Here is a 22094-nt window from a genome sequence, read left to right on the forward strand (position 1 = left end):
TCCAAAGGTTGTCACTTAACAACAGACAAAGAAAAATAAGGAAAAAAAACTGACGATTCCTGCCGTTGCTTCTTTTTTATACCTTTCTATTGACCCACGGGTATACAATAATGACAGCTATCGAACATGCCAGTAGAGCGTTCAAGTCGACGCCGGAACTAACGAAAGTCCCCAGCATCAAGGAATATTGGAAGCAACGACTCTGCGACAAGTTATCCCAGGATGTGTACATTTTCCCCGTGGATGAAAACTCCAAACGTGAATTTTATGATACCATATCCAATGACAAGATTGTTGTATTTGGCAAGGACAAGTTCCCTTCAAACAGGGGCATTCGTGCTGAAAAGGAAATGAATATCGGTACTTGCGTCATGGAGGTTTCTGCATTTTCTGCCTATTTTGAGGAACCAGAAGAAGAGGAGGAAATGGAAGAAGCTGGTAGAGGAAGTCGCAGCACTCTGAAGGGCAGCAACAGGAATGGTGTAGGTAGCCATAACACCACCAAGTACACCACCACCGCCACTAGAAACAAGAGGCGGAGGTTGCCATATCAAAACTTTTATGAAGAGATCCTCTTGCCCTATGTTGACTTTAGTGGACTACACCGAGTCGAGTCCGAATTGGTGCACCTCACCATGATTACTTTGTTCAACTACTTGGAAAATAGTGAATTTGCATGCTTGGTGAACAACTTGTGCACGCACCAAAGACAGATCCGGGCCGATGGCGAGATGGCCAAGAACAGAGACCGGATTAAATGCGTCATTGTTGAAATGTTCATTGCCTATTTCAACGATTTCATCCCGGCAATGGCAGCGTTCAAAAGAGGTGAAGTCCGGATTGCCAAATCGAGTTGGAAATTTTTGGAAAATTTGATCAATTTAGTCTTTATCAACTATTCAACGTTGATGAACTACAAGTTTGAAGCCGTGGGTTACAACTTGGATCCACAATTTGCCATTATCAATCATAGCTGCTTGCCCAATTGCATCCAAATTGAAACCCCACCACCGCCACCTAATAATAATAACAATAACAGTAGTGGCGGTTTGGGTTGTGGTGGCAGTTTGGGTGGTGGAGGTGGCTGCGAAAAAAATGGCGAGTTCAAATTAATCAATTCTTTACCCATCAAACCCAATGATGAAATCACGGTGACATACATCAACACGGCTATGCCAACTGAGATTCGCCAGTATCAGTTGTTCAAGCGCTACTATTTCAGATGCACTTGCCAGTTGTGTACACTGAAAACCGATGTGTTTTTCACCATGCAATGCTTTTCCTGTTTCAAGCCCGTCAAGTCTCCCAGCTTAAGCGGCGTGTTGAATGCACCCAATACCATACCCAAGGAATCGACTTGCTCCCACTGCTTTCATGAGCTCGACGTTGACCTTTACAAAAGACAAGTCCAGATTAGGAATTTTTTCATGGCCTTGATTTTGAACCCAAGCTCAAGCTACAATTTACCGAATGAAGGGTACTTCAGTCTTTTGCAGAAGGAATTCATCGGCTTGGTGGAAAGAACGGGCAACTCGGCGTTGATCAAGATGCTTGACCAAGCAGTGGAAAACTTCCAGCTTCCAACGGGGATAATCGACTTTGTCAAGAGTTTGATTGATGAAATCATGCAAAAAAAGGTATTTCAACTATGTGCATTCCCATTCAACGTCATTGTTCGCTCTATCCTTGCCACTTGCGAAAAGAGAGATTTTGCTTCCGGGATGGAATTTCTAAAATACTATTCTAGAGAGATGTTTGCCGTGAATTTCCCAGCTGACTTATCCAACCAGTTGTTCTTCAACGAGTGCTTGTACCTTGAACTTGCAAACTCAATCATGGAAGTAATGGATCATTTGAAAGAGGAGAAAATCGCCACTTGTTTCGGAGCGTACTCGGATTCGCTCGAGTTGTTGGCACGCTGCGCTTATTTCTTCTATAAGCATGTGACCAGTAAGAATGAGCTCGAACAAGTCGAGGAGAAGCTTGGTGAGATCCGTGATGAGTACCCCAAGATCAAATCGACATTGAGTTTACATTCGTGCTTGGAGAAGTTCTTTATCCATGCCAATGCCAACATCTACATCACCACCACCAGGCTCTTGATTTTCAACGCCAAGCAGGAACAAGTGACATTATTCCACACGTTTGACACCGACGATTTCTTGTGACATGCAGAAGGGATAGGGCAACCTCCCCTTCTTTCCACCACCACGCCATCAAAACCAGTTTAGATGAATACCAAAAAAAAAAAAGGAACCCTCTAGCACTAGCACTTCTCTCACCTCTTCTTGTTTAGGTTTTTTTTTTTCTTTTTCTATTTTTTAAACATCGTTTAATGCAACGCATACAGCTCCCTTGTGATGTCCATTATATTGTCTCACCGTCTCGCTATTTGACAAATCCCATAGTCTGACATAATGGTCAGAACACGCAGTGACTAAGTAAGCACTATCGGCACTAAACGCGCAATCCCAAACCCACCGCTGGTGGCCTTGAAGCGTAGTTTCCAAAGCGAAATTCTGTTCAGTTGACCATATTCTTGCCGTGTGGTCAGCAGAGCAAGTAGCCAAATGCTTCATGTCGGTGCTCAACAAGACCCTCGTGATATATTTCAGATGCGATCGGAATTTGGTGACGGGTGTCAATGACGTTAAATCTTTGTCGTTTTGCATGTGCCACACATAGCAGTTGCCGAGGTTGTTTCCCGCCACGAGCATCGATCCGTCGCTAGCGACACTCAACGAGTTGATAGGGACATCGTCCTCGGGGATCAAGTGGTGAGTGCACTGATTCTCCCCCAAGTCCCACACCCGGATATTGCCATCTTGGTCGCAGCTGATCAATTCGCCTTGATTTGGGTGAATGACTACTTCGTTCACGGGGCAGTTGTGCTTAAAGTTTCTCTGCACAGAAGGCGATCTCACATCCCATACTTTAACCGTGCCATCCTCACTCGAAGTGACCATCCATTTATTCTCTGCTTGGAACGCTAGAGAGGTGACGTTTGTCGTGTGGCCTTCAAAAGTCATCACAGGGTTATTGTTGTTATTCGAATTGCTGTTGTTGGATGAGGACCCCACCGCTGCAGCACCGTTCGAGACCGACCCATTACCGGCTGAGCCATTCTGTCTTATATCGTAGAGCCGCACATACAAGTTTCCTGCGGCAGCAAGGTATCGTTTATCCGATGTTATCTCCAATCGGTTGACTTGCGAATCTGCATGAGCAATTGTCCGAGAACAGACCCCCGTCAAAGCGTCCCAGAATCGTATTGTATGGTCGTACCCTGCCGAAGCTAAGATGACAGACATGGACGTGTTCAGAGTAGTATGGAGCTTGGTGTTGGAAAAACTGGGCGAGACGCAATAAAGGAATAGATAATCTTCAAGAACTTCAGAGAAGAAGAAATCTAGGTTTGGAAATTTCTCTCTCATGCGCACTCGCGAGAGAGAGGGAAACAACCAAAGTCAGGGTCAAAAAGTATGCATTCTCTATAGATGATAGTATATACATTCATGAAGATCATTTACAAAAGAAAGAAAGAAAAAAAAAAAAAAGGGATTACTACATTTCAACAACTTACCTTAACTTAACCTTGTCCTAGAAGTTTTGCTGTATAGCTTGTTTTTGAGCTGGTGTCAAGTACGTCGGATAGTCCACTTTGTATGTGATTTCTAGGTCACCTTTCTGGCCGGGGGATTTGCTGATTGGCATACCCAAGCCCGGGTACGTCACACTGGTATTTGGCAGGACGGGGCTCGATCTGCTCAAGGGGATCCTTCTTCCGTCTATGGTGGTTGCATCTTTTTCAAACCCGCAAAGCGACTCCTTGAATGTTAAATGCACATTCATTTTGATATTATTACCGTCTCTCTTGAATGTTGGATGTGGCTTTTCCTCAATGACAAATTGGATAGTCTGTCTTGCTCCACACTCGGGTTGGTAGTCTCCTTCGTTAGCGAAATTGACTTTAGTGCCCGATTTCCAGCCAGGTTTGATGTTAACTTCCAAGACCTTCTGTTCTCTTGTTCCGCTGGGATCTTTCCTTGTGATTTTCATCTTTTTAGTAGCACCATTGTACAAATCTTCCAAAGACACTGGTAGTCCTATAGACACGGTATCTGGCTCGGGTCTACGTTGTGCCCCGCCACCACCACCACCCATACCGCCGAATCCACCAGGCATTCCCCCGCCAGCTGACCTGAACCCACCAGCACCGCCAAATGGATTTCCCCCAGCTCCACCAAAACCACCTCCACCGCCACCTCCGCTTGAGCTGAATGTGAAGCCATCGTCTCCCATACCGAAACCGCCCATTTGCGAAAAGATGTTGAATGCATCCGCTTGTGAAAAGCCTCCACCGCCAGCAGTACGGAATCCACCTCCTCTGCCTCCACCGCCAAACCCGGCAAATCCTGCTCCTCCTGGACCACCTGCTCCACCAAAATGTGCGCTTGGGTCTTCAGCCGGTGCATTGCCTCTAGCGGCATCTAGACCGTAATTGTCGTATACTTCTCTCTTCTCTGCATTCGACAATATATCAAAAGCTTCCGAGATTTGTTTGAACTTCTCCGTGTCACCCGTTGGCTTATCCGGGTGAAATTTCAACGCTTGTTTTCTATACCCTTTCTTGATCTCTGCTTCACTCGCACTTGGCTCTACTCCGAGCAAATCGTAAAGTTTCTTATCTTTGACCATGGTCCTTCTTTTTCTCTATTTTTTTTTTTCTTTCTTTCTTTTGCTCCTCTTGATCAGTGCTCCCTTTCTGATGAGTATTTTTGCTGATTCTAAAAGTTGAAGTCAATCAGTTCGATTGCTTGATACTAGGAAGTGGGAAGTCGGAAGTGGAACAGGGGGGAGGAGGAGAAACGTAAATAAGTATTCGATGGTCAATTTGGTACAGATAGCAACTCAGGGAGCAGCCTATGGGTAATTTTGTCAACTTCGGAGCCTATATGCGCGCGCTACCGCGTGAGGTCTAATCTGACAAAGTGGTCCTCCCTCTCGAGCATTCATGGTACATTCTAGAATATTTCGGTTGGCTGTCACGTGACTCTTCCATTTGCTGTTTGGTTGTCCTACATCTATCTACACCAAAAACTTCAGAGTCAAGTTCTATGTAACTTCGGGACCACGTCGGTGATAGTCACAGTAAACATAAATTTTTCATTTCCACAAATGGTGAAGAGCTCATATGTATATATGTAGATGTATATATACATTTTTCCTCCTCCGAGATGTTTTTACTCTACACAATCCAAATCCAAATCCATCACCATGCATTCAGGTTCAGCTTAGGCAATGTTTTTTTTTCGTCAATTTCACCTAATCTTGTTTCTCACCAGCCAATCTTTTTTGCTTCTTTAAAGCTCTAGCCCGGATAGACTGATGCATCTTCAAGTTCAACGTATTGGCAATCTTGGAGTAAACACCCACGGTGTTTTCAATCGCAAAATGCATCAAGGCATGCGTCCAATATGGTGTACTAGTAGCAAATCTATCCTGAGCTCCGTTCCTACGACCTACCGAGTTCAAGGTAGCTGCAACAAACTGCTTGGGTGTGGGGATGGTAGCTGACGGACGCTTGATTTTGGACATTGCAGATGTGACCAAATACGATATAACCAATTCAACGTCGACTCCAAAAGGCGCCAATTCGCCTGCTAAAGCGCTAGACCAAGCTTGCAAGAACGCCTTGGAGCCCGAATAAGTCGCCAAGTATGGGGTGGGCAAGAGACCACCGAATGAGCCCATGGTCAACACCAATCCTTTCAACCGGGCCAGTTTCGAGTTGGTGGTGTTGGCTCTCTCCACGGTGGATACGATATTGGGCGCTACAATTTGCGTGATTCTCAACGTTGCCGTATTGTTGATGGTGATTATATCTCTCAATTCCTTTTGCTCGGTTTCCAAAAATGGCACGGGGATGGAGTGCGATTGGCCCACGTTATTGACTAATATCGTGACTGGAGTATCGAAGATGGCCTTTTCCAATTCCGAGTAGTTGGCCTCGTCGTCTGCTGCTGCATCAAATGCCACGATTTTGGTGCCGACCTTGTAGGTGGCGCTGATTTCCTTTGCGAGCAATTCCAATTTCGATTGGGTTCTTGACACCAAAACGATACTCATGCCGCGTTTGGCCAATTGCAAGGCGAATTCCTTGCCAATTCCATCCGAGGCCCCGGTAACGACGGCCCAATTGCCCGTGTAGGCACCAAATTTCCTATAATCAACCGGTGGCAAGATAAATGTGTCAAAGATCAAGGAACCAAATCTGAGGAGCAAAATCGTAAGTTTCAAAGTTCCGAAAAGCAATGGCACTAGTAATGCATATTGGGCGTATTCGGAGTCAACAATTGACTGTAAGAATTGATCAACCTGTGGGATCAGGGTGATCAGACTGGTCATATTTGAAGAAAATTGTGGTACTAGTAGTAGTGGTGGTGGTGCTCGTGGCTGTGGTGGGGACTTTAATTTTCCAAGGCCGGAGTGTCTCCCTCGTTTTGTTTTGGATTTTTTTTTTTCTCAGATATTTGCAAAGGAGGAAGAGGACGGTAGGTAGAAGAGAAGAGGGTACTCGGACGACCAAGTCGACCACGCGATAATGCACCAGTAAAGTCGATCCTGTTTAGAGCTCAGTCACTGGAGAGGTGGGATTTATTTTTTCACAATCATCATTTACGAGTCATTATTAGAAAGCCCTATACGTACATAAACTCTTCAAGCTTCTCCGTAGTCAATTGGACGTGCAACTCTTCGCGCGCAGCCAGTTTCTCCAAACTGGACAACGACATCTCCAACTTCAACTTCAGTTTCTGCAACTCCACAATCTTGTCATCAATGGCTTGAAGTTCAATGTATCGTTCTTCCAATTTTTTCTGGGTGGGCTCATCTGTAACATTCAAGATATTAATCCACGGGTTTGCAAACTCTTTCAACTTCGTATCGTGTAAGAATTCCTTGTAATGTTTTGAGTTTTTATCTACCGTGCCTCCAGCTTTGAAGTACTCTCCCAGATGATGACTGCCATTTCTCGGTCTGGCACCTGGAACTGGACCTGGACCGGCTCCGGCTCCGGCTCCGGCACCAGCACCAGCACCAGCACCAGCACCAGCACCAGCACCAGCACCAGCACCAGCACCAGCACTAGCGTATCCACCTCGATAACTTCCCCGGTGGTTTGCGCTCAAAGGCGCAGTTTCGTGATGGGAAGTGCCACTACCTCCACCTCCACCTACACCACCGGCACCAGCTCCAACTCCAGCACCGCTGTCATCTCGACTGGACCTGTTTCCGGCGTTGCGATCGCCCCGGAAAGTTTCTGACCCACCATGGTCCGCATACGAGCCCAGCCGACTCCTGCCTTCGTAATTGTAATAGCTTCCGTGTCTGCTGCCGTAATGATCATCTCCGCGGCCTCTATACGAGCTCCTGTATCCACTATCTCGATATTGAGAGTTGTAATGGCCTCCTCCACTACCTCGTCCCCGTCCTCGTCCTCTGTAGCCTCCTCCTCTGTAGCCATCTCGGCTATCTCGGCTATCTCGGCGGTAGCCGTCGTGCAGATAAGAGTCATAGTCGTCGCCATATCTCGACGAGCCTCTCAGTGAGTTATATGGCATTGGTACTCTTTTGCTGTGTGATGTGCTGTGTTTTGTTGTATCGATGAAATGAAATAGGCTGGAGTGGGTTTCTTGTCTGTCGTGTAATTTTTTTTTTCTGTCGGGTACCAGCAGCAACGCTTGACGTAAAATTTTTGCGTCACCCAACACTCAGACACTGGGACAGCATATGTGCTCAAGTAGGGATGTTCATGGCAAGCAAGACCATGAGCAGCCCCCCATTGATAATACTTTCAACTGGAACTTTTTTTTAATTTAAAATGTGGATAGAGCTGAAATTTACAAATTCTGAAGTAGCACTCTTACCAAGCCAAGGAAAACCTCTCACAAGTCGTTTAAAAAATCCAACTGATCAAATCCGCCACACAAGATAGAAGCCTCACCCTCCTCTACTCTGTTCTTCCCCATCCCCCTCCACCTCTACAGATGAGATCATTTTTTTTAGTAGATGTGATATGTATTAGCAATGGGATAACTATATTTTCTGAAAAGGAATAGGACCCAAAGATCAAACCGAAAGTTTTCTTTTGTTTTTTTTTTTGCAACCCCCCCTTAAAAACCCAAACGACCCAAAAAAAAGCCCCTTAACCGATAACCGAATCAATATCAAAGTCGGGAAGAAATAAAGAAAAAAAAATGAAAAACCAAAAAACACACATCTAGATCAAGTAGTTTTTTTTTTGTTTTTTTCCCAAAGCATTTTCTTGCAACTTACTAGTAGCATTTGTCGAAAATAATGACAATTTCAACTTCTTTGCATTGGGCACCGATACAAGCATCGTAGATCTTGAAAGTGCCACAGTCATCAACGGCGCATTCCCAGAAAGTGGTGCATCCGTTTAAGGCCAACAAGTAGTAGCAGTCCTTCCAAACGATGGACCAGCCGGAAGTGAACAAAGCGTCAGGCTGAACTGGGTTGTCAAATTGGAATTGGTGGTTAGCAACGATTTCTCCAATTCTGGCTTGTTCGTCGGTGAGAACACCATCGCACAAAGTGAAAGTATCGTAGCAGTCGAGGTCGCTGGTGCAGTAGCAGTGGCACAAGTCTTCGAATGGGTTCTCGTAAGTGGAGTTGTAGCCTCTCTTCTTCTTCTTCTTGTCGGTGTACTCGCAGCAGTCATCGTCACAGCAGTCATCGTCACAGCAGTCATCGTCACAGCAGTCATCATCGCAGCAGTCATCGTCACAGCAGTCATCGTCACAGCAGTCATCGTCACAGCAGTCGTCGTCACAGCAGTCGTCGTCACAGCAGTCGTCGTCACAGCAGTCATCGTCACAGCAGTCATCGTCACAGCAGTCATCGTCGCAGCAGTCATCATCGCAGCAGTCATCGTCACAGCAGCAGTCATCGTCACAGCAGCAGTCATCGTCACAGCAGCAGTCATCGTAATAAGGTGTTGCGTGAGCAAAATCACAGCAAACAGTCTCACAGTTGTGTTCCAACTGGCCATCAGCGATTTCAAATGCAACGTAAAGAACGTCGTCACATAATGGCTTGATAGCTAAGGCAAAGTAGTCATCAAAAGTGGTGATTTCACTGTCTTCACAGCACGAAGTCTCGTATGGCTTGACGTAACCAGCTTGGACAGCGGAAACAAGAGCTAAAGCAACGGTGATTGAGAGATGCATATTGATGATGAGGAGTTATCAATGGAAGTGATTGATGAGGAAAATATTCATTTCAAGATCGAGGATTGAGGTGGATTCTGGCTCGATATTTATACCATTTCATCTAGTGCTTTTGGATGAGGTTTGGACTTGGAGTTGAGAGGGGAGGGTCTTTTTTTCGAAGCGATGTTGGAGATGAGTGTGAATGCCGTCTCTCATGTAGACAACAACCACCGCCAGCACCATCATCACCGCCTTTCCAAGCATGGCCCGTCTTTTCACCCATTGGCGGTGCACGCCAAGAATTCGATACTCTCTCGCTTATCTTCATAACCAGTGTTGGTACGAGTAAGCACTCCATTCGCCGTAAATATCCCAGCCTCTTCATCGAACGGTGCCAGGCCTATGTTTTTTTTGTTTTTTTTTTTTTGCAAAGACCTGGTTGAGGTCAATGGCGGCCCCGACTTCCCCACTCCAGATTTTCAATCACTTAAACCGTCGCAAAAGCTAAAAATAGTTCTTGCTCTGTTACCGACCCCTGCTAAAATTGCGCTGGGTTGTTATGTATACTTGTCTTTTCTATTCATTGTTTTGTTTGAAAGATCCTGGGTGAGAGTTTCTACACGTCGCAAGCCGTTCGTGAATCTTTTTTTTTTTTCTACCAGCTCGTAAATTGCAGGCATTAAGGTGTCGCGCTGCGCACGTCTGCCAATGTCGCGCGGCCCCCCTCTTACACGCCGCATGTAGAGATGAAGGGAAGTTCTACTAGACTAGACATTCTTGCTACTTGAGCTTACTCCGCTCCGGTTACTCGTCCTACAAGGGACCTCAAAGATGAGCAAGCGAGATGGAAATGTTGCAAGCGGTCTATTGTCGCGAGTTGCCTTTGTGTCATCTGTCTGAACTAGCGAGATCTAAGGCCCCGCCGCCTTTTTGCATCGGGACTTTTTTATCCACGCCAGAAGACCACATGATGAGGGCCAAAATCATTTCGCTTTTTAAATCTGATGACTCGTATTTACACTGGTGGCTAACACATCCTGATCAAATGCTGCTCTCACAGTATTGTTTACCTTTTTTTTTTATTGTGATTTCAAGCTTCAGCAGCTGGTACACGTACACCAAGGATTCCCATAATACAGATACCTCTCATTTTACCATATACTCACTAGAATTCTCGAGCGAGTATTGAGGTAAGATCTTTATGGAGTAACATTTACGTCACCTGTGCTGTTTAAGCAGCATGTGGGGTGTCCGAGTTGGGGAATTCCACTATACATCATATTTTGCAATCGATCAAACATTTCATTACGCACATTTCGCAACCAATATCAGCTTCGGGTTCCAAACAGTTAGGGGTGATTGATTACAACACCCCATTCTTTTACCTTTTCATGCGCGTTTTTCGCAACCTCAAACCCCCCCCCCCCCCCCCCCCCCCGCCGATACATTCCGTTATCCTCTAGCAATCGTAACTTTTTTGAGTTTACACTCTACTGCCTACCTTTAAAGGGTGAGCTAAACAAATGAGCTTCTCCCTGCCTTTTCTCGATTGAGTTGTTTCTCTGACGTATAGCTATCCGAACAACAGCAGACTCACACACATGCATGTATATACATTCATGTAAAGATTATTGAAACAACAAACGCCCAAGCACTGGTAGGGACTTAGCAAGGTCATCGCACTTGGCCATATAATTATCATCACTTTTGCTTCTATATAAGACTTTCACCTCGTATACGATACTTTGAGAGTGATGAGTGCGGACAGAAACACCTCACGGCAGTTGATTCCCTATGATGTGTCACATATATATGTGGTGGGCTCCCTCTACCCCCAAGTAGCAGAACATTACAAAGCATATCCCTAAGTTTCAAACAAGTGACCATAAGCAGTTCGTCTTGATAAGTGAGAGCAGACAAAAGTGAAGAAAAAAAGTTTGTTGAGCTGACCGATACTAGCTCACAAACATCTTCAATCTCCAACTGATGAGGTTTGGTGAAGCCTTAGAGGAGGAAGAACCAAGACCAAGCCCCCGCCTAGAGCTACTCCAGATATATACTACCCGAGTTGTATGTATGTATGTATGTATACATTTATATACATAGATGTCCTGAAGAGGACCAAAATACCACTCACTTCTGCGGTTGCTATTGTTGCTGGGCTCTCAACAATAGAGATTTGCATAGATGAAGAAAGAAACAATCTCATGAAATAATGCAAGAATGCATCTCATGGCTGGGGCTAAATTAAGATGCGAATTTTGCAATTACAGTCTTTAGTTCAAAACGTAAATCAGCTTGTGCATGTATCTCTTTTAACCACGCGATGAGATCTGGCAGTGGTTGTCTAACCAGTTCAGCGTCGAGCTGGATACAGGAGTATTGGGTTGGAGACAGGTTGTGGCTGGGGGGACTCTAGCGATATTACCTTGTTGGGAGTATTGTTAAACAAGTGGTAGCGTTGTGTCCCTTTTGTCTACTGTAAGTATCATGGTTGCAAATTTTCTGGCGGCTGTTTGTTGTGGTTGCGATTGCTGTGGGCAAGAGCAATGGGCAATAGCACTGCGAACGCTGTCACATTCTGCGGGGAGAAGCGTACTCCCAGATGCTGTACTTTCCTCAGTCGCATTACTGCCGGAAACTAACCCCAAACCAAACCAGACAAGATCTCTCTTTTTTTAAGCTTAGCCAACCATATAGCACACCCCCGTTCACCTTGAGACACGAACTTCTGCCTTTCATCCTCGTCAGCAAGGTAGCCTTGGCAAAAAGAACACCACTGGACAAGAGTTTCTCCACTCCAACGGGCATAACATACAACAAAACTCCTCTGCCCGGCTGGCAACCCCACTTTTGCTCCAACCAACGAAAAAAAAAAAAGGTAGTACATGGCTTCAGTGGCCTCGCATTCACATCCACGTTCACGACAAGCTAGGAATCGAGAAGATGGAAATCTGCTACTGCTACTGCTACTGCTACTACCTCCATCGCCACCACCTTTGAGGAACAAAGAAGAGGAAGAAGAAGAAGAACCAGCTCGGTTGTTGCTTCCGCCAGTTTTCGAAATGGACCTTGGTTTTGACTCGGCTAGAGACGTTGAAGCGCCTTTAAAGAAGCTTACGTTTATTCTAGATAAGAAACAAGAACCATTCGTTAGTGAAGGCAATCTTGCAAAACACACATTTGAACTCGCAAAACCAGGCAGCCAGTCACACGACTCCTCTTGTTCTACTCCTCCTCCGCAAAGCTTACTTCATCTGTACGAAGAAGTCGACGATTCATACGACGACGACGACGAGTTGTTCGACGAAGCATCGTCATTGATGGAAAATGGCAATTTGCCTCATTTGCTGCCAGCATCATGTTCGCCAATTCGAGACAAAGCGTGCCACTTGCGCGAAAAGCCCAATCAATCACCATCAGCAATGCCAAGTACAGACTCGTCAACTTACCTCAGGAATGCATTGATGCAGCTGAAGTCATGGCGCATGAAGATTAGTTTGGACTTTGACGAGATGTGCCGTGCTGTAGGTGCGATTGGCTGTAAGAACCGCCAGCAACGTGAGTTGTTGGCGTTATTGGAGTCACGCAACGAGGTCTCCATGCAAAGAATCCGCGAGATGAATCAGAGTGTGGCCAGGTTGAAGTTAATGAGGTGCGATTCGGGACACGATGCGCGAGACGCAAGCTTTGATGAGCTGGAAAATGAGGCATTAAGTGAGAAAAATTCGGGCACTACTATCCCTAATGGTGAAGGGCTGAGTGTTGATGCGTTTAATCTTTGTTTGGCAGATTCTGCTATAGACAAAAATGAAGTTGAGTGCGCTTGCAATGACGAAATTAATCAAGCGTCAAAGGACATGGACTCGCGTGTTGTTGTTGCTACTGGCGCAGCCGAAACTCACCTCGCGCAAACTGGCATGAATCCACGGAAACAAAAAGACTCGGTCAACGATGAGCTTGTCTTCTTGCAACAAGATCTCGTAGGTGAAGAAGATGAAGAAGAAAAACAAGCCGAGGAATCGGAAATTACTACTAATGACGTTACGAATTTATCATTTGAAAAAACCACTACAAGCAAAGAAGAAAAGTTACCATTTAGGCAAGACGCATTTGCTACTGCCATCTCGCACGAATCTCAAACTGCACCACAATCGACAAATTTCATCTACTTTGCAATTTTTTTACTACTACTTGCATTTCTAAAAAGTCAAGTCTAGTTGACATAATGATACCCCACTGGCCTGTTTCCCGCTCGCCCCAGCAAAAGAAAAATATACAAAAACTTGCATCTTAATTCTTAATTTCTATTACTCTTTCATCTCTTGTTCTTCACCTTCAGCCTCCTCTGGATTACCCCATGTTAACCGAGAAATTGCCCTCATGGATGCCTCCCCCACTGGGTAAATCCACCTCGGTGAAATAAGGATGGATCAATGCCCGCTTAGCCGAGATTCTCTTGCTAGGATCATAAACCAACATCTGCTCCAACAAATTGACTCCAACCTCGTCCAAACTAGGGACAAACTCCTTCAAATCCTTCTTTTTCCACTGCGGGAAGCCCGTTTTGAAATCGGGCAAATACTGCACTTCGGGCCAAACCGAGTCATTCGGAGTGCCCAATACTCTAAAGATCCTGAAAATCTCATCAATCTCCAGGTCACCGGGAAACAAGGGTTTACGATTGCACATCTCGGCAAATATACAACCAACGCTCCACATGTCGACCCCCGTGCTATATTGTTTCCCGCCCAACAAGATCTCGGGAGCGCGGTACCACAACGTCACCACCTCGTGCGTGTATGCCCGGAGCGGCACCCCAAAAGCTCGCGCAAGCCCAAAGTCTGCAAGCTTCAAATTGCCCTCCTTGTCAATCAACAAGTTCTGCGGCTTAAGGTCCCGATGCAACACGCGGCGCGAATGACAATGCTTGATGCCGCGGATCAACTGGCACATGAACCGCTTGATCATCTGCGGCTCCAACCCGGTGTTACTGCCCGAAGGAATCAGCTCCATGTATTTCTTCAAGTCCAAATCCAAGAATTCAAACACGAGATAAAGCTTATGCGAGTCCAGATGGATAATGTCGTATAGTTTCACGATGTTGTCGTTCTCCATCTCCTTGAGGAGCGAGATCTCGCGGATCGCGGTCGAGGGCACGCCTTCGTCCTCGGACTCAAGCCGGATTTTCTTGAGCGCCACGATCCGGTTGTTGTGCTTGGTGTCTAGCGCCTTGTACACCACGCCGTATGTGCCCTCGCCGACTTTCTCCTGTCGTTGATAATCTGATAGTTCAACCATGGATGATGAGGGTGGTACGAGTGGAATCAAGGGAGGTCTTTATTTTTTTCTGTTTTTTTTTTTATTCGGGAGATCTTGAGATCTGGGTTGGTACGTTGAGCTTTGACTACGACGACGATTTATGAAATTGTGAAATATTTTTTTTTTTATTTTTGGTTGTTTTGGTAATTAATTTTTTTTTTTTTTTTATTTTTGAGGGGGAGGAGGAAAAGGAAGGAGTTGTTCAACAGTGATACACGCGTCTGGATGTTTTCTTGCTACTCGCAACAGCCACACCCAACCACCCAAACTCACCCTTGACTTGACGATGTAAGAATAGATAGAGGGTTCATCTACTGGTTTTCATGTCGAGTAAATCTCTAGAGTTATTCGTAAATCTAGAATCTATATATATATGTATGTATGGGTACATATACTCGTCATTGCTCAGCAACAACTCGCAAGATGCCCTTCGCCAGCTTCACACACCTTAATCTCTCTGCCCCATTCACTATTCAAAATCTGCTTACTGGTGATTCTTCTCTCGGGCTTAGGATCCAATATCGAATAAATGACATTTCTGCATCTGGCTCTTTTCAAATTCTCAATGGGCTCGTAGCCAGAGGCATCTTTCCTCTTGGCGAGATATTCTTCGAAAAACTCATCCTTGGTGGCATCGGCGAGTTTCCACAATTGTCGACCAGTTCTCATGGCCATGTAAATCACACCGCACGACCAAATGTCCACACATCGAGGATCAAATGTTTCTTGGTTATACTCTTCAGGGGCAATATAAGGTGATGAGCCACAAACCCCTTCACTGAATTGGATTTCGTTTTCCCAGGCCATTTTGAAACACTCGGAATTACCAAAATCAGTAATTTTGAGCACCCCGTTTTGAGTAAGCAAAAGGTTTTCCGGCTTCAAATCTCGATGTGCCACGCCCATATTATGCATGTAGTTGACTCCGCGAATCAACTGCTTGAAGAAGCAATCTGCCTCGGCGTACTCGAGTTTACCCAGAGCAATGATGAGGGTGTACAAGTCACCACCAGAACAAAACTCCATAACTTCGCAGTAGTCACCTTTGGCATCCTTCAAAAGATCCAAAGTGTCGATGATATTGAGATGTTTCAACGACGACGAAATGCAGAATTCCGAAGTCAATCGCCTGTTGTATTTTTTTTCATTCTCTGATGGTTTCCTCTTGAATTCCTTGACTGCATACAATTTTTCCAGCGTACCGTTTGAAGTCACAGTGGGAGACGACTCCGTTGGTGAAGATGTTGACGACGATGTTGTTGCAGGAGCATCGATTTTCTTGTGCGATATTCTAACCACACCAAATGAGCCGCGGCCAATGACTTCTTGACACCTGCCGTATTTTTCAACAAACGAACGGCAATCTGGTCCAGTGGGGGCATTTGGGTCCTTGTGGTTAGTGACAATGTCAGCTGTTCCTGGTTGGTGGTAGGGACTAGTGTGGTTCTTCACTTGGCTGACTAAACCGGAGAACAAAGTCGGCGGATGGCTAGCGTCTGGCAATTGCAGCAGTTGCTGTTGCTGCTGCTGTTGTTGTTGCTGATGTAACTGAGATGTGCTCTGTTGCATTGCCCCTTGTAAGATATCAGGCACGGCACTTTTAGCTTCGTCTCTCAATTTCTTAGCCCCTAGTAGATCCTTCAACATATTGGACAATTTTTCGTGTCGTTTAGCTGATTTCAAATGGTGTTCATGGCTGCCATCTTCTAGCATGACGAATCGAGGTAGCATTGCCGTTGTTGCTGTTGTTGTAGACGACACGGGCTGTGATGATGTGCCGCTGACCAATGATGCAGCAGATTCATTCTTTTGTTTGGCCGAGGCAATCGAGTTTGAAGACGTTGCCTTGAGTTGCTGAACCACTTTTCGTGATGACGAACGCGACACGCTTGGTGAAGTTCGGTTCGAGGTGGGTTGTGGAACCGAAGTGGGAGCTGGAGCTGTAGTGGGTAACTGGGGGATCTTCTCCACAGAGGCGTGTCTTGAGCCATTTGCTGGTACAAAAGTAGTGCCACTGGCCAATGTTTGCTTTCTTTGATCTAGGGAATTCACCAGCATGGGGGATGTTGTTGTTGACACGTTATTGGTATGGTTATTACTAATGTTATTCACAGGAGATGGGGATCTAGTAGTGGTTAATTTTGGAGACGAATTTGCCGACGCTTGAGGCGTTGCTGCTGCGGCATTATTTAAGCTCTGGTACGAGGCAGCAGTGTTGACCAGTTGGGGCTGTGGTTGTTTAATCTGTCTTAGTGGGGTCACTTCATCGTTTTCCACTTGCGATAGTAGATAGTCCTCGTCGTGAGTGTTGGCATCTTCTGGTATCGTCGACACGTTTGTCTTGACAGTGGCGACTGTTGATTTCGATTGGCTTCTATCTCGTTTCGGATGTGGTTGTGGTTGTGATGAAGATGCAGACGAGGACGTGGATGTGGATGACGAGGACGTGGATGTGGATGACGAAGGGGCGGCGGGCGCAGCAGGGGGTGGCAAATCCGGACTCTTCAGCTTACCCGGTTGTGGTTCATCTTGATGTGGTTGCTGCTTAATCGTGGCTAAATTGGTAGAAGACTTACCAAACAACTTTCCCAACTTTGATAAAGTCCCTGCTTTGGACGAATCACCCATATCTCTGAGATTTGGAGCAGCTACTAGACCAGCCTAGACCTTTGGGCTTGAACTATACCGACTTTGTATGAAAAGTGGAGTTGAAGTGTGGATGGTAGGTTGGTTGTAAAAAAAAAAAAAAATGACTTGTGTATCTGCTGTAAAAGTGGCAGCCAAGTTTTACAACTCACCCTCTCTCTTTCACCTACTAGCCAACCTTTATATATTACCTACTACGTTATTACCAACAGCTAATTTAATACAATAAAAGAAAAAAAAAATTGTGATGCAATGTGAGTGACTGACTGACTGACAAACTGTACTGTGCCGCTTAGTGAGTGAGAGTGTGAGTTACTACCACTAATAAAATTTTAATTTTTTTTTTCCTTGCCAGACGAGCACGGATTTACCCATTTCACTCATGGGAGTATCGTGATCGACTGTAAGAATGACAACTCTAGCAGTGGAAGGGGATCCCAGATAGAGGAGTAGTGGGTTGTGCTGTATCCCTTGGTGATGGTGGTAATGATGACTAATAGACTAGTAGCTGAACTACTCTGCTCTGCTCAACGTAACCAAACAGTCAAGAAAATTTTTCAGTGAAAGTAGGCGGGATCCAAAAACAGCAGCACTGGAGAGAAAAAGCAGCTCGTGTTGTTTCTGCACTCACTTACCGCGTTAGCCAGGTGAAGAACCAGAGGAAGAAGATGGCCATGATGGTGGCTGTAACCCAGCCACCGCCAGAACAATAGTGCCAACCCCATCGCCAGTGGCAAATAATTAAAGACGAAGGAAAATAAAAAAAAAAAAAGAAAAAGAAAAAAGGGAAAGGCTAACTCTACAGGTACACTAGACTGTCTCTGTCTCTGTCTCTGTGTCGCAGTCTTGGTGTCGCTCATCTACATCTCAAACTGCGAGTCAAGCAACTGAGTAATAAATGTCCATGTCAACGTGTGTTTGTTTGTTTACAGTTGCACCTACTGCTCTTGCAAACAGGATGTGTGTCCTTATTTTTTGGGGGGGATATTATTGATGGCAACTATTGCGGGCTGAGAAATTTGCAATTTGTTTGCCATTTAATCCCTCGTGTTCAACTCTACTCTCTCCCTCTCACTTTGTCTTTCTTGCGTTCTCTTCCTTGGTTATAATTTAACCTACAACCGTATCCCATCCACATGGGAGGGGGATTGTGTTTTCCCGCAATCGAGGCGAAATGAGGCTTTAAAATTTTTTTTTTTCGACCTGACTTGTGTTTGGTTAACGAAAAGAGTTAAAAAAAAAAAGAGCCTAACCTTGATCCAACGCCGTGACTTTACCATCCATCCCCTTTCCCTTGCCTCTCCTTCTTTTTTTCCGACTTCCTTGTTCGCAGGCCCGCAAGAGAAGAGGGGATCATCTCGTGAAAGAGGACCATTAAAAAAAAAAAATTTTCACCAATCCAAGAGATTTCCCTCGACTCGAATCAATTCCCCATCTTCAATTTGTCCTTCTTCTTCTTCCTCATCTTCTCTTGTCATTTTCATCGCATATACACTGAATATAATACGTGGAAAAATAAATGGAGGAAAAAAAAAAAGCGCAATTGCGGGGTGAATGGATTGACAAAATTTTGTGGCTGCGGCTGAAATCACGGGATATTCAGGAAGCACTAGCGTGGGACCCACATCCCACCAATCACCGTTTCCGAACTCATGAGAGACAGAAAACATGGAAACAAACTCGGTCAATTCAACCAATCCAAGGGCAAAAGGCTGCTCTTCGCACAACTATGTGAACTGACTTCATTTTCATTTGTCAATGACCACCACCCAAACCATGGAACACGTTGCGTGTGGGAGGGAAAAAAAAAAAAAAAGAGGATGTTACGATGACGTGCAAATTTGGCAAATCGATTCAAAATCTAACAGCATCGAGATCCCCAATCAGGTAATGCCACGCGCAACATCGCCCCCCCCCCTCACAACTTTTGCGCATAACCAGAGATCTCTCTCTCACAACGGCAACAAACCTCAACTAAGATCCATGACGCTCAAACGCTTTCAATTTTGTCTATTTGAGACTAAGCCTCGTCTGAACACAACAAAATGACGGGTGCCGGCCCGTTCCCCCCACGGATATTTATTCGGGTATGGACTGAAGAGCAAAGAAAAGACAGGCGGTACCCCTATTCCCATCAAGAGAGCCCGTTCAGTCATCGGGATATGAAGATGAAGCTCCTACGTCATTGATGTTATTTCTTCTGCTCACTCACTCAGTTGGGCTCACGTGACTCGCCTGGTTGAGCATCGCCACTCGCTTGTATCACGCTGTAGTCATGCGAAGCATAGAGTTGATGCGATGTGTGTTGGTGGCGGTGGAGACCTTAAAAATACCCCCCCCTCCAATCAGCAAGTGCAAGAGAGGAGGGCAAGACACGCCACGACACGAAAAGACTACTTGCTCAGGGCTCAGGGGGGGCAGTGGAGGGCTCAAAGCTTCGGGATCGTTCGCGGCCTTCTTTTTAAGTTTCATGAGTATTTTGGTGGATTTTTTGCCGGTGGGAAACTTGTTTGAATCCGGATATGTGATTAACCCCCGAACTCTTCAAAGATACATAATATGGGTAGGACGCGGGGAGCAAGAGGATGATTGACGTGTCGCAAACGCGGGCTTCTTGACATTGACACTGACATCTCGCTACCATTCACTGCCGCTCCTCCTCGTCTCCGTGAGAAAATGGTTGCAAATAGCACCCACGCCTCCAAAAACAAACAAAGTTTTTGACTTTGACTTTACCCCCATCCCCGCTCAGTTCAAGTCGTCAAATCAAATGCGGAGTATTATAAGCCAGATGAAAACCTAACACACCTCCCCTTTTCTTCCCCCCCCCCCCTGGACAAACTTGAACTCGAAGTTGAGCTAAACTTGCAAAAAAAAAACCATTTATAAACCCCCCTAATCCGAACCATCGTCAATTTTCAGTACCTGTCATCAAAACAATAAATCCCCATTTTATTCTCGGAAAAAAAATGCACAGGAATGTACCAGATGAAGCCGCCACAATCAGCACATTGAAACAAGAAGTCCAACGCTTACAAAACATAATTAAAAGTTATCAAAACCCCATGAATGCAGACCCTAAAAAAGACGTTCCATTTGGAATCATCAACAACCCGGAACCACCATCGCGGCCACCACCACAACCGAAGCGAAACTTACATTCCTTGCACAAGATTGTAACGGACGTGGGCCTCACGCCCGAGATGGTGACGCAATCATTCGAAAAGGACAAATTTGAACCGTGGCCCCGCCACGAACTTGATATCTTAGTTGCTGCCGTCAACTACATATTCCACAAAACCATGAATTTCAGATGGACCATGAAGGGTCAATATCCGGAGTATGAGTTGAATGTGAGGAGTTGTTTCCGTTTGGTAACTGATGAAGCATGGGACGCATTCATTGTGAAAATTCGTGGCGTGTTGGAGCGAAAGGGGATCCAGTTGCCGTTAAAAAAACCGAGGTCAATCTGAGTGTGTTTGAGATTAGACAGTTTCAATCTAGAAGATCCCGAAATTTTCACTCAGATGAAGCTATCGAATCTACCCTGGTGTTGACGATGATGTTTGTGAGGGGCCACCTTGTACTGGTTAAAAGCAACTTGAAGAGAATTCTTTTATTTGACGACCCCCAATATAAATTTACGTAGAGAACACCTCCCCCTCTTTTCTTCCTTCCTTCTAGTTATCTAATGTGAAAGTCTCAAATGTCTCTGTCTCTGGCTCTGATTCAAAAATCAAGTTTTCGCGCATGACAAAGAACATCCTCACGCAACGGCCACCTGTAGTAGCCTTTTGTGTTTTATCTATAAAACAGAGAGTCTAGTGATTCACTAGCTACTCGTCGTTAAAATCGTCTAAAATCTGGATCTCACATGGCCATACATAGAATATCGATTGAATCACCTCACATTATCACTCTTTTTTTTTTGCTCAAGGCCCATCTTTTTTGCCACTGGTCCAAAGTGCATGCTATATGGCAACTTGTCCGAGTGGTTAAGGAGAAAGATTAGAAATCTTTTGGGCTTTGCCCGCGCAGGTTCGAGTCCTGCAGTTGTCGTCATTTTTTTTTCTTTTTTGCTCTTGTGACCAGTACAAGCTGCTTTTATTCAATATTGAATCAAGCTGGTCATTAGGAGGAGGGAGGGTAGTTTGCACGTCTGGCCAGCTCGACTTTTTTTTTGTTTTTCTTTTTTGCTGGTTGTATCAGAACGGGTTTGGCCCACTCGCCAAATTATTTCCCAAAGAGCATGCCTCGGTATGAAGAGTGAGTGTGAGCGTGGGAAAGAGAAAGAGCAAGATTATGTCTGTTCATTCTTTCCTCGTTTTTCGTATCTTTGCAAGGCGAGAGGTGGGTTGGTTTATGTGAGCGTGAGTACGTGTATGGCAAGCAATTCACTTGGTTACTGCGCTGGCATGGCAAAATAAACGTAAAAGTTTTCATATGAGTTGAACTCCTCTGTTGAAACTGCAACTGAAGCTGCAGCTGATCCGATCATTGCCCTGAGCTAGTGTCTCGTTCTATCTTTCCCGCAAATTTGCTCCCTTTTCTCCTAAAAATTTACCAACACGTTTGCTCATTTCTGTCCGTCCGAGGAAAGAGTATCTTTTTTTCTTGAGCCAAGAGTAAAATTCTCTTCACCGTCGAGTGAAGGACCCTCGTTCATATGTGTGTGTTTGTATGTGTGCGTCTCGTTGCCCAGGGTCAACTCCCAGATTAGGTCGAGGGATAGTGAAAGACAAGTAAAAAGACCATCTAAAAATGATCCGATATTTGCATATTTATAGTATATGTATCACGGTCAAATAGATCTGTACAAATGCCTATATTATGGTACTCTTTAGTAGTACTCACTCGTGGTGCTCATTTTAGTAGCAGGCAAGACGACAAGAG

The 22094-nt window shown here is 45.2% G+C and overlaps 10 protein-coding genes across 10 annotated transcripts; 3 read left to right on the forward strand and 7 right to left on the reverse strand. All coding sequences in view use genetic code 12, as the record gives it.

Annotated features, from left to right (window-relative positions):
* Positions 1-110: 110 nt before the first annotated feature.
* On the forward strand, positions 111-2168 carry LODBEIA_P17650 (uncharacterized protein; the record flags this gene model as incomplete). Its single annotated transcript, XM_066971689.1, has 1 exon — positions 111-2168. The coding sequence occupies one exon, from the start codon at positions 111-113 to the stop codon at positions 2166-2168; it is 2058 nt and encodes a 685-aa protein (XP_066828703.1).
* A 153-nt stretch (positions 2169-2321) lies between these two features.
* On the reverse strand, positions 2322-3311 carry LODBEIA_P17660 (uncharacterized protein; the record flags this gene model as incomplete). Its single annotated transcript, XM_066971690.1, has 1 exon — positions 2322-3311. The coding sequence occupies one exon, from the start codon at positions 3309-3311 to the stop codon at positions 2322-2324; it is 990 nt and encodes a 329-aa protein (XP_066828704.1).
* Positions 3312-3600: 289 nt separating this feature from the next.
* Positions 3601-4698, reverse strand: LODBEIA_P17670 (uncharacterized protein; the record flags this gene model as incomplete). Its single annotated transcript, XM_066971691.1, has 1 exon — positions 3601-4698. The coding sequence occupies one exon, from the start codon at positions 4696-4698 to the stop codon at positions 3601-3603; it is 1098 nt and encodes a 365-aa protein (XP_066828705.1).
* Positions 4699-5325: 627 nt separating this feature from the next.
* Positions 5326-6408, reverse strand: LODBEIA_P17680 (uncharacterized protein; the record flags this gene model as incomplete). The annotated part of the gene is made up of 1 exon (XM_066971692.1): positions 5326-6408. One exon carries the CDS (start codon positions 6406-6408, stop codon positions 5326-5328), a length of 1083 nt encoding a protein of 360 aa, XP_066828706.1.
* A 293-nt stretch (positions 6409-6701) lies between these two features.
* Positions 6702-7622, reverse strand: LODBEIA_P17690 (uncharacterized protein; the record flags this gene model as incomplete). The annotated part of the gene is made up of 1 exon (XM_066971693.1): positions 6702-7622. The coding sequence occupies one exon, from the start codon at positions 7620-7622 to the stop codon at positions 6702-6704; it is 921 nt and encodes a 306-aa protein (XP_066828707.1).
* A 714-nt stretch (positions 7623-8336) lies between these two features.
* On the reverse strand, positions 8337-9251 carry LODBEIA_P17700 (uncharacterized protein; the record flags this gene model as incomplete). The annotated part of the gene is made up of 1 exon (XM_066971695.1): positions 8337-9251. One exon carries the CDS (start codon positions 9249-9251, stop codon positions 8337-8339), a length of 915 nt encoding a protein of 304 aa, XP_066828708.1.
* Positions 9252-12121: 2870 nt separating this feature from the next.
* Positions 12122-13453, forward strand: LODBEIA_P17710 (uncharacterized protein; the record flags this gene model as incomplete). The annotated part of the gene is made up of 1 exon (XM_066971696.1): positions 12122-13453. The coding sequence occupies one exon, from the start codon at positions 12122-12124 to the stop codon at positions 13451-13453; it is 1332 nt and encodes a 443-aa protein (XP_066828709.1).
* Positions 13454-13586: 133 nt separating this feature from the next.
* On the reverse strand, positions 13587-14534 carry LODBEIA_P17720 (uncharacterized protein; the record flags this gene model as incomplete). The annotated part of the gene is made up of 1 exon (XM_066971697.1): positions 13587-14534. One exon carries the CDS (start codon positions 14532-14534, stop codon positions 13587-13589), a length of 948 nt encoding a protein of 315 aa, XP_066828710.1.
* Positions 14535-14960: 426 nt separating this feature from the next.
* On the reverse strand, positions 14961-17183 carry LODBEIA_P17730 (uncharacterized protein; the record flags this gene model as incomplete). The annotated part of the gene is made up of 1 exon (XM_066971698.1): positions 14961-17183. One exon carries the CDS (start codon positions 17181-17183, stop codon positions 14961-14963), a length of 2223 nt encoding a protein of 740 aa, XP_066828711.1.
* Positions 17184-20170: 2987 nt separating this feature from the next.
* LODBEIA_P17740 (uncharacterized protein) lies at positions 20171-20674 on the forward strand (the record flags this gene model as incomplete). Its single annotated transcript, XM_066971699.1, has 1 exon — positions 20171-20674. The coding sequence occupies one exon, from the start codon at positions 20171-20173 to the stop codon at positions 20672-20674; it is 504 nt and encodes a 167-aa protein (XP_066828712.1).
* Between the last annotated feature and the right edge of the window lie 1420 nt (positions 20675-22094).

The sequence above is a fragment of the Lodderomyces beijingensis genome, assembly GCF_963989305.1.
Source record: "Lodderomyces beijingensis strain CBS 14171 genome assembly, chromosome: 2".
NCBI lineage: Eukaryota > Fungi > Ascomycota > Pichiomycetes > Serinales > Debaryomycetaceae > Lodderomyces > Lodderomyces beijingensis.